Here is an 11,778-nt window from a genome sequence, read left to right as displayed (position 1 = left end):
CAAGCTTACTCCTGAAATATTTTAGTGGATTCAGCTGCTTCAATCTAGGCCAGTTCAGCCGGCTGCATATCAACAGGGCCCTTTTTCTCTAAACTGAGGAGCCAGCAACTACTCGGGTTTTTCAGTTATCAATAACTGCAGGAACCCTGACGCGGACATCTGGTACAGTTTACGTACGATCTGGCTTTACTAAGTATAAGACATTCCTCGAGGAGGCTTCTGGAGTTAAATGCTCAAGTGCAATGGTGATGAACCATGCAGCGCACACACATAGCGGGCTCTTCATTCGGAACAGGTGGCCCTCGGTTCACGTTGCTTCAGGGGATGCTCCGGGCGCGCTTCTGGAGGGCGCGGCCAGGGGGCGCTCGTCGACTTCGGCGTCGCTAACGACAGGCGTGCGTCCGCTCTGCTAGTACGCTCTTTTCTCCGTCTCCCTCTCGTTGAGCTCAGCTTCCGCCGGAAGGGACCTAAGTCTGTTGTTGTCGTCCGGCGGTGGGGGTGGACGGCGGTGTCTAGGTCCGGGAAGGGACAGGGGGACCCGGGGCTGACGCCAAGCGTCGAGATGGACATCCTCAAATCCGAGATTCTGCGGAAGCGGCAGCTGGTGGAGGAGAGGAACCTATTGGTGGTGAGACTCCGTGGGGTCGGGGGTTGTGTTTGTGAGACAGTAGGGGGTGGAAGGATTCGGGGTGCCGTCACTCGGCCGGGGAGCACCCCCGTCATTGCACTTCTTGGTGGCCTCGGCTGAAAGCCCGGGGTTTTTGGAGTTTTCCCCCTAAACTCTCACGCGTCCTTAGGACGTGTCGCAGCCCTTTCCGTAGCTCACCGTGTCGTCTGACTCAGGACTGGTTCGCTGGCATTTTTCAAGTTTTCTTGCTGTTAAAGTTCTGTCATTTCATTCTGTTCCGTTCTTCCTCTCCGCTTCCCCAGCACACACAACTTCCGTAGGTCATCTTTTCACGAACGGGAAGGGTAAGACACTTGGCAAGAGGTACTGCGAAAGAACTATGCCCTTTAGAAACGTTTAAAAAGTTGGTCTCCTTTATATGAGACTGGTGGTACTCGCAGCGTTTGGTTTCAAACTCTCTGGACAGTCTCAGGAAAGTATTAAGGATCTCAAAGGGATTTTTGTTGTCTGCATTCAGATTTACCATATTGAAAACTAAAGCTAAGGAGCTTTTAAGAGCATGTATATCTTTATTCAGATTTTGGAAATGTCTCACCAAGTTATGGAGAGAAAGATTTTCCATCCCCTGGTTCTCTCCCCCAAGTGGCCGCTCTGGCTGTGCTGAGTTGACCCAAGCCAGGAGTTTCTTCCGGGTCTCCCACATGGGTGTAGGGGTCTGAGGACTTCTGCCATGCTCCACATTTCTTTCCCAGGCCATAAATAGGGAGCCAAATTGGAAACGAAGCAGCCGGGACTCCAACCGATATGCCCATACTGGATGCCAGTGCCACCGAGAGAGGATTAACTTACTAAACCATGGTGCCAGCCCTTTCACAGCTGGAGCTGAGCCAATCCGAAGCCAGGAGCCAGAAGCTCTTCCAGGTCGTCCACGCAGGTGCAGGGTCCCAAGGCATTGAGCCATTCTTGCCGGTTTTTCCAGGCCACAAGCAGGGAGCTGGATGGGAAGTGGAGCTCCCGGGATCAAAACCAGCATCCATATGGGATCCCGTCACATGCAAGGTGCGGACTTTAGCTGCTAGGCTAACATGCTGGACCCTACAGGAGCCTTTCGTTTCCATGAGTGGTTTGGGACTATTTTAAAAACAAATTTAGGTGTTGGAATGTTTATTTGGTGTTAGGTAGGGCCAGGGTGTTGAAATCTAAGTGCTTTAAAAGGGGGAAGTTGTGTCACAAAATACTTTGGAGTTTACAAGTTTGTGTTTGTATAATTAGATTTTCTGTCATAGAAATGGACCAGTCTTTGAAAATGACCAATTAAAAAAAACTGATATTTTGTAATTATTTTTACTTAGTTACTTGAATGGCAGACAGAAAGATAGGAGATTTTTATTGCATTGGTCTGCCCCCCAATGTCCACATAGTCAGAAGTGGGCACTGTTGAAGAAGAAGCCGGGAGCTGGGTCTGGGTCTCACTTGGTGGCACAGCCCTTGCGCACTGCCTCCCAGGTGCCCCGTAGCAGCTTAACCATCAGGTGTGTATTTTCAGTTTATTGTCCTATAAAATGCCTCCTGGGATACCTTTTGTTTTTAGAATTTGTAGGCTTAATTATCCAGGTAATCTTGGCCAGAAGATAAAATTGACCTCATAGAGCAATTCAGACCAACAAACAGTATGCATGAACTGGAAATTAAAATGGTGCTGAGTTTCTGTTAGTAGTCATCAAGGCATTATGTAATGTGCTTTGTATGTGATATCTTTTTTTTTCACTTTTTTATTATTATCATTTTATGATATAGTCCGTAAGTGCCGCGATTTCCCTTACCCCTTCCCCAAATCCTCAGTGAGTTCTCCCATATCATTACAACAGTGCAATTCCTCATAAATAGTCATAAATCCATCATTGCGGGCATGGACAACGGCAGAGAGTCCAGCATCACATTGTCATATAGTAAGCAGTTTCATTGGGAGTCCATCCTCGATTTGAAAGTAGAGATGCACACTGCACTATATCCTCACATCTGGACATGTCAGTCTCCACTACGCAGTCACTATATAAACCCCCAAGTGAAAAGCCACAAAACAAAATCAACAGGAAGAAAAACAAATTTAGGATGACATGAAGTTAAACAACATGCCACTCATTTGATAGTCTTGATTGCACTGTTACTATACATCCTCTTAAATGAAAAGCCACAAAATCAAAATAACAGGAAGGAAAAAAATTTTGCAATGCCATCAAGTTAAGTAACATGCTACTGAATGACTAATGTGTCACTGAAGAAATGGAAAAGAATATCAAGAACCTTCTTGAAGAGAGTGATGCTACGGTATGATCTATGAGTCAGTGAAGAATTTAATGAGAAAACAAGTGTTTTGAAGAAATGGAAGTAAAAACAAAAACATCAAAATCTGCGAGATGTAGTCTCTGTTGATCTTTATTGGTGAGATGTATCCCTGCAGGCAACAAATAGATTTTTTTAAGTTCAGTCTACTAATCTGTGATGTTTGATTGATGAGTTTAAGCCATTTACATCCAGGGTTAACATAAATAGGTGGTAATTTGGTGCTGTCATTTAGCAATGGGTTGTTCATTGATTTGGTCTTCTGTTGTTTTACTGGGATGTTTTCACATTTGCTTTTGGTTTCGGTGGGCGTTATTCCTTTTCTCGATCAGGAGAACATCTTTAAGTATCCTTTGTATGATAGATTTGGAAGAGGCATAGTCTTAGTTTTTCTTTTCTGTGGAAGGATTTTATTTAATTTTCAAAGACAAAGGAAATCTTTCCTGAGAATGTTATTCTGGGACAACAGTTTTTTACTTTTATAATCTGGAATATGTCACACCATTGTCTTCTGGCCTGTAGAGTTTCCTGTGAGAGGTCTCCTGTGAGTTTAACTGGCATTCCTCTATATGTCAATTGATTCTTTTCACATGCATATTTAAGGATCTTTTCCTTATGTTCAATTGAAGAAAGCTTGCTTATCATGTGTCATGGTGAAGATCGCTTTTGGTCAGCCCTGTAGGGAGTTCTGTGCCCCTCCTGGATGTTGTTTCCTAATTCTTTCTCTAGATTAGGGAATTTTTCCGTTATTATTTCATTAAATACATTTGTAAATCCAGCTACTCTTTCTGCTCCTTGTGGGACTCCTAAAACTCTTATATTTGGCCTAAAAGGTAGTGTCTCTTAATTCCTGAATACTTTTTTTAAGCTTGATCCAGCTCTGCTTCCAGCTTTTTGTTTGTTGCTCCCTGGTGACAAGAAATATCTTCCAATTTTGAGATTCTTTCTTCTGCTTCCATCATTGTATTATTGAGACTTTCCACTGAATTTTTAATTTGCTTTATTGCATCTTTCATTTCCAATAATTCGGCTTGATTTTGTCTCAGTGTTGCTATTTCCTGTATGATATATTGCTTAAATTCCTTCTCGTTAAGAGGCTTTATAGCAAGTATTTTGAATTCTGTATCCCCTGTTTTCTCAATGTCTTCTTCGTTAACTCTAAGGTTGGCAAAGACTTTTGCTCCTTTGCAGGGGAGTCTTCAGTAATACTCATTGAGCGTCTGTCTGTTCTGCTCTTGGTCATTGTACTTGTGGTTATCAGATTCTTCTCCTTGGGGCAGGTTTCTAAGCTGTGTCACCCCACATCTACAATTTGATTTTACTGATTTAAGTTAGTACCTGGTTCTTTGCAGTCACTTGTGCCACTCCCTCCAGCGAAATCAGATCTGGGTTCTTATGTTGGACTTCCACCATGGGCTCTGGAGCTCCAGCTCCTGGCTCACCTCTCCACCTCCTGTGATACTGCACTGGGGCAGCACCATAGTCTGTATAATCTTTCTCCCACTTACAGTTTGAGCAATTCCCAGCATTGGGGAAACACTAGGTATCCTAAATAGGTTGTTGGCAGTGCTTTGCTGGAACCTGCTGGCCGTTAGGTCTGAGGGCCACAGGGACCTATTTTGAGTCATAAGTTGTCAAAGTTAGTATTATTTTCTCTGTGGGACCAGTGCAATGTACTGAGCTCAGTGAGTTTGCTCCCAGCCCAGTGCCTCTGCAGCTCACTGTTGTTCCTGTAGTCTCAAAGCCTTTGCCACAGTGTGCAAAATGGCATCTGATATGCTACTTGTGGAGTTCTGGATCTGCTGCCCATTAGGGTTGGGCCCCACCCGATCCTGTTTTGGGTGGAACCTGTAGGATGCCGCGTTGTTGCAATTTACTGAGCCAGAAATGACTTCACTCCCAGCTTAGTGCATGCACAGTACTGTCCCACTTTGCCTTTGCCTCCCTACACAAGATGGCACCTGATTAAGCTCTTCTGGGTTGGGGGGTCTCGGCTGTGAAGTCCACCCTGTTCCTACACAGCCTGTCTGGAACCTGCTGCTCTGTCTCTGCTGTCAGTCAAATCAAACAAACCAGCAGGACGGGCAGTTCTTTTTTGAGTTCACCTCCTGAGTTCCTGGTGAACTCCCCTTCCCACCTGGTTGCTGGTGGAGTTCTGATTGCTGCTTGCTGAATGCCGGTGGGGTATCTGATCACTGCAACACCATACCACTGTCTCTGCTGCTTTGCTGTGTCCATCACTATCCAGGTGCCCCTCTGCCATCAGTCTGTCCTCCCAATTTCCTGGACTGTGCCCTCTCTGTTTCACCCTAGCTAATGATTCTCCATCTATTTAAATGTGTCCTTAACCTATTCTGCTATCTTGATTCTCCTAAGTTTTACCTTTTTAAAACTTCATGATAGGGGCTTGGCGTAATAGCTTATTGTCTAAATCCTTGCCTTGTGTGCACCAGGATCCCATATTGGTGCTGGTTTGTGTCTGGGCTGCTCTGTTTCTCATCCAGCTCCCTGCCTGTGGCCTGGAAAAGCAGTAGAAGAGATATTTTTGTGATACCTCTTAATTTGTCCAACAAGCCCATCATGCTACTTTTATTCCCATTAAAGATGAGGAAATTGAAGAGATTTTTTTTGTGTGTTTTATAAGATTACAGAGCTAGGAAGTGATGGAGACCAGAGTAAAAGGGAAAAAACAAACAAACAAAAAAACAATATCCTCAATGTCCTTACTTGAAAGGCAAAGTAGTAGGGACAGAGAAAGAAGGAGCTGCCATCTGCTGGTTCACTCCCCAAGTGACCCCAGTGGCCTGGACTGGGCCAGACTGAAGCCAGGAGCCTGAAACTCCATCTGGGTCTCTCACAAGTGTGGCTGGGACCCAAGTCCCTGGGCCGCCTTCCAGAACTCAGTGAATTGTCTTAATTGCAAAAATGTAGCTGGGATGCAGTTGTCTGGTGCTATGACTTGCACAGAATCTCCTCATCTTTGGTCATTCCAGCTGATGGCCTAGGGGTTTTGTTTTTTTTTTTTTTTAGATTTTTTTTCTTAATCAGCTTTTATGCTTAAAAAAATATTATTGGAAAGTCATACTTACAGAGAGGAGATACAGAGAGAAAGATCTTCTGCTTGCTGGTTCACTCCCCAAATGGCCTCAACAGCCTGAGCTGAGCTGGTCCAAAGCTGGGAGCTGGGAGTGTCTTCCAGGTCGCCCACATGGGTGCAGGGTCCCATACGTTCTCCCCGTGTGCGCAAGGCAAGGATTTTAGTCACTAAACCATCGTGCCAGGCCTATGATGTCCTAGTGTTTTGAAGCTAATCTCTGGTAATGGAAATAGTGACTGTGTAGCTTAGGGTGTCAACACTGAACCTGTTACCTCTGCTAGTCTGGCTAGCATACTGGTGGTCTGGAGACCCAGAGTTGGTGACTGTTTAATGTGAAGCCGTGTGTGTGTGGTCAGCCAGGCTGCTCCAACACTTTCGGGGACCAGTCATAGTTTTCCTAGTTGCGGTTTTGAAGATGAGCTTTGCATGTTTGTATGAAATTTGAACTCCCCCTTCATCCAGTATTGACTCGAATATTTTCATATGCATGACGCTATACTGTGTCACAGACATTTATAATACAGTACCTAATCTTTTCTGAAAGAACATGCATTCAGTTTTTGAGAACAAATATAAAGCAGTAGACAAGAATTTCTTCAACTTTTCCTGGTAAAATGGTCACAATAGTGGTTTTTTTGGGGGGGTCAAACCTTCTACCTACACTTGGAATCCCAAATTTATCTTGTTTGTTTGAATCATATTTGTTTTTGTTTGCTTGTTTGTTTTTTTCTTTCCTTCCTGGGTTTTTAGTCTGTCTACTTTGCTGGCTTATCCTAACTGGCATCAAAACCTTGAGAGTTTTCCTTCATGTTATATGTATCGGTATATATAACGTGTGTGTTTCACCACTGTTTTTCTTTAAAGTCAGCTTTTTAAGTGCTCATCTCCACTCCTTACCCTGCTGCATTCTTTCTTCTGCCTGTGTCGTTTCGTTGACTGCTCTGACACGGACTTACATCTTGGATTACTCATCGCAGGCATTTGGCACTGGGTGGGTCTCTGACTCTGCCTGTGGTATCTGATACCACAGTTTGCTGCTGTTCCTTCTTTTTTTCAGGCTCATCATTCTTTATCGCCTCCATAGACTGTTGCTCTTTTTGTTTTTGTTTTCTCTTTATGATGTTGGCTTTTTGGACCCGGTGTGATAACTTGAAGACTAATGCCTTACCTTGCATGCGCCAGGATCCCGTGTGGGCACTGGTTCATATCCTGGCTGCTCCACTTCCCTTCCAGCTCGCTGCTTGTAGCCTGAGAAAGCAATAGAGGATGGCCCAAAGCCTTGGGACCCTGCACCTGCATGGAAAAGCTGGAGAAGCTCCTTGCTCCTGGCTTTGGATCAGCTCAGTTCAAGGCACTGAGGCCACTTGGAGAGTGAATAAGTGGACGGAAGATCTTTCTCCCTGTGTCTCTTCTATGTATAACTGCCTTTCCAGTAAAAAAATAAATTTTTAAGGAAGTTTTCTTTTCTTAAAGTCTAGGTTTAGACAATTTCTCTTTGTACTGATTGTGCTTTTTTAAAGAAATCTTATTTTCACTTCTATCAGTTCCATTATCATTTGTCTTAAATGAGGCCTTTGGGGAGGTTTTGGAGCATCCATCAGGTCCTTGAAATTGTATGTAAAATCTGACATGTAAGTGTGCATGTGGCCCGCTTCATTCCCTTGTTACGTTGGAGTGATCTTGGACTCAGAAAAGTCAACAGTTTTATGTGGGTGACTGCCAGATCTCTGTGCTATGATCTTTTTGTTCCAGCTCTGTAGAACTTTTTTGTTTGTTTATTTTGTACAGAACACCCAAATGCCACCTAGATTTTGCAGTTATCATCTTACTGTGTTTGTTTCATCACATAATCATCATGCTCTTTGTTCATCAGTCCATCTAGCAATGCAGATGCTACGTTTACCCCAGATGGTTACCTAAGGCAGAATATTTTAGGATAGTTTATCATTGCTTTTCAGCAAGAGGTGTTTAAAAGGTAAGGCTCAGCTCTGGTCATTGCATCCATTTGGGGAGTGAGCCAGTAGATGGAAGAAAATCTTTCTGTCTCTCCTTCTCTCTGTAAATCTGCCTTTCCAATAAAAAGGATGTAGGGAGCTGAAAAAAAAAAAAAGGTAAGTGTTAACTTCAATATTTTTAACTTAAAATTTTCAAGTATTACAGATTATAAACAGAAAGTTGGTACACCACTGGAATGACCAAAGATGAGGTCTTCCTCTGAGACAACAGAATCACCTAAACTCGTGTTTTTTCCAGATGCACAAAAGTTTATGAAGACAGCTTTCTGATCTTTGTGTATTTCAGATCAAGTTGCAGATTCTTATACAATTTACCCCTAAACAGTTTGGCATGCTGATCATTAACCAGAGTCGACTAGACTACTTTTTGTGCATGTGCAAAATTTACATACAGTAATCCTTTTACAGATACATTTATTTATTTATTTATTTATTTATTGGGCATAGTAGTGGGATGAGAGGGAGAGGTAGAGATCTTGCATCCACTACTTTACTTTCCAAATGACTGCCTGACTGGGGTTATGCCTGGCAGAAGCCATGAGTGAGGAACTCCACCTTGGTCTCTCACCTGGGCAGCTGGGGTCCTGCCACTGGTTTACCTCCTGCTATCTGCCCAGATGCGTTAACAGGGGGCTGGATTGGAATTAGAGCAGCAGGATTCTAACCTGTGCTCTTGGAGATGCCAGTGGCTCAAGCAACAACCACAACACAGGCTGCAGAATGTACACATCTTAAACCTACTGTGCAGTGAATTTTGCTTAGTGCTTCTATGTATGTAACCAAGTTAGTATCAAGAGTACACTCCCCTGACCTTCAAGTCATTCCCTGCCCCTATACTGCCAGTGGCAACAACTGTTCTGATTTCTTTCCACCCTCATTCTGCCTGCTCTAGAACTTCCTGTAAATAGGATCATGTGTGTACTCTGTATGTCGAGCATGTTTGGTAACAGTAATGTTTAGGTTTTATTTATTTTACCCATGTCAGTTGTCCTTTCATTGCTGAGTTGTGTGAGTTTGCCCAGCTTGCTGGTTTGTTCTCTTAGTGATGAGTACCTGGGCCTTTTCCAGGATTTGACTGTTAAAAGTTTCTGTGAACCTTTGATGATAATTCTTTATGTTTCTCTCAAGAATAAGTATGTGAGTAGCATTGCTAGGTCATAGATTATGTATGTGTACAGTTTTGTAAAGTGATACCAAACTTGTTTCTGAAGGGACTTTATGCTGTTATACATCCTCCAGCAATGTAAGAGAAGTGCGCGCCCTGTGTCCTTGCCTATAATTTGTGGTGGTGGTCTGCGTTTCAGCTGTTCTGGTGGATGGGTAGTGGTAATCTCATTGTGGTTTTAATATGCATCTTCCTGATAATTGTGCCACGATGTCTCAAAACTATCAAAACCACCCTCGTTACATCCTCAGAACACTCTTCCTCATATTGAGGTCTCTAGGATGTCATCAAATGACTGTCTCCCAACCCCAGGTGCTGGTGTAGTTTGACAGCAAGAAGTGGCCTCATCCCCTTCCTCCACTGCAGACACAGGAGATTGAAACACTTCACTTATCCCACCCACCTTCCTCCACACCTTGACCGTTGTTGCCCTAATCCGAGACCCACTTGGGTGTGCATCCTTCTCAACTATGTAAACAATATTAAAAATTAAAAAAAACGATTGCATGTTTTTGAGTTCTTTTTTTTTCTATTAAATTGAGAACTCTTTATATGTTATCAATCTTTTGCCAGATATATGCTTTGTGATTATTTTCTCCCAAACTATTGGTTGTCTGTTCATTTTCTGAATAATGTTTCTTGGTTAAAAAGCTTTTAATTTTGATAAATCTCAGTGTGAGTTTTTAAATGGTTATTTTCTTTAAAACATTTGTAAGACATTTTTATTTAAAAGGTGGAGAGACAGAGACCTTCCATCTGGTGATTTTCTTCCCCTAAAGTGTCTAAAACAATCAGGTCTTGGCACAACCAAAGACCAGAATCTAGAATTCCATCCGAGTCTCCAGTCATAAGCAGGGAGCTGAGTGGGAAGTGGAGTAACTGGGACAGAAGGTAGCGCTCATATGGGCTACTGGCACTGTAGGTGTAGCCTTTAGCATGCTATGCCACAGCACCAGTCCTGACTGGAAGGATTTCTGTAGAACTCCCAAAACTGAGCCTGTTCACCTGATGCACATGAAGGCAGTGTCTGACACCAGGGTGATGGAAGAAAGGAAGGAGGTTATATTTGCATTGGGCTAGGCAACAGTTACTTGTTTCCTGGACTCCTTCAGGGACTCCAAGAAGAGGATGATGCCTCTTAAGAGGTTCAGGTGAGGGTTGAGCAGTTGTGCAATCAGTGGGTGTGTGGATCTCTAATGTGTCCACGGTGCTCCTGGCCTGCTTCAGGTTAACCAGTGAGAAGGCTGTTGTGTTCTGAGACTGTTGTGATGGCAACTTGTGTAGGTTGGTTATTACATCAGGGCTTGAAGATCCTGCAAAGCATCTTAAAATAGTGTAGTGGAAGGATGTGCACCACTGAGGTGATAATTGAGTTCTCGCTCTGCAGTCCTGAGTGTTGCAGGGTCGGCCTGGCTCTTGTATCACTCCCTTTAGTAAGTTAATCTTCAGTCTGGAGTATACTTGTAATCACCATAATGAAACTGATGGAGAGATGAAGGCTTTAGGAGTGGGGCTCCATTTCAGTGTTGTTATTTCTTCTGTTCTTTCTCTTCCTTCTCTTTATCATTCTCCACCCTTTTTCTAGTTTTCCTTAAGAGACTTCATTTATTTTAAAAATGCTTACATAAATTAAGCTGTGCACATTTAAAGTGTAGAGTTTAGTTATCTTTGTGTCTGTGTATATACACACTTGTGTAACAGTGTGATGGGGCAAGTTGAACAGACGTGTTTTATCCTGCTCCTCCCCCTGTCTTTTTTTTTTTTTTTTTTTAGTATTTGAAAGGCAGAGTTAGAGAGAAAAGGAGAGACAGATCTTTTATCTGCTGGTTCACTTTCCAAATGGAGGCAATATCCAGTGCTGTGCTAGGCTAGAGCCAGCAGCCTGGAATTCTGTCTGGGTCTCCTATGTGTGTGGTAGATGCCCCCCAAGAACACCCGAGCCATATTGCACTGCTTTCCTTGGTACATTAGCAGGGAGCTGAATCTGAAATGGAGCAGCTGGGACACAAGCCAGTGGTCTGAGTATCAGATGTTGGTGTTACAGGTGAGCGCACTGCACCAGCCACTCCTTTATGACTCTTTGTAATCCCTCCTTTTCACTGTGGCCTGTGTCCCATTCCGTCCTGTCCATAGCCTCTACTTTGATTTTGGTTACCTCAGATTAGATTTCAGTTTCTAGGGTTCTATATAAATATACTGATTCAGAATATTCTCTGCAATACTAAAAACTTTAACATTTAAAAAAATGATGATTCTGAATTAAATGTTAGTGGCTGCTTTGTGACCTGGTGAGCTGAGCTGCTGCTTAGAATGCCGATATCCCCTGTCTGCACTGGCTTGCGTTCTGGCAGTTCCATTTCCAGTCCCTGCTAATGTGCCTGGGAAGGTATTGAAGGATGGTCCAAGTGCTTTGTACCTGCCACCCTGTGCGAGACCCAGATGAAGCTCTGGGCTCTTGGCTTTGGATTGCACCAGCTGTGGCTGTTGCGGCCATTTGGAGTCTGAACTGGCAGACGATCCCTGTCTTCCC

General features: G+C 43.5%; 1 protein-coding gene across 2 annotated transcripts in view; it reads left to right on the top strand.

Annotated features, from left to right (window-relative positions):
* Window positions 1-478: 478 nt before the first annotated feature.
* Window positions 479-11,778, top strand: part of PRPF18 (pre-mRNA processing factor 18) — a 55,828-nt gene continuing 44,528 nt past the window's right edge. The window contains exon 1 of one of the 2 annotated variants that reach the window (XM_036495244.2): window positions 479-628. In XM_036495244.2, coding sequence (XP_036351137.1) covers window positions 563-628 — 66 coding nt within the window. In that variant the 5' untranslated portion in view covers window positions 479-562. The remainder of the gene's footprint in view (window positions 629-11,778) is intronic. The other variant, XM_004578474.4, reaches the window with a different exon arrangement.

This window comes from Ochotona princeps, chromosome 10, assembly GCF_030435755.1.
Source record: "Ochotona princeps isolate mOchPri1 chromosome 10, mOchPri1.hap1, whole genome shotgun sequence".
NCBI classification, from domain to species: Eukaryota; Metazoa; Chordata; class Mammalia; order Lagomorpha; family Ochotonidae; genus Ochotona; species Ochotona princeps.
This window is presented reverse-complemented; position numbering and strand designations above follow the sequence as displayed.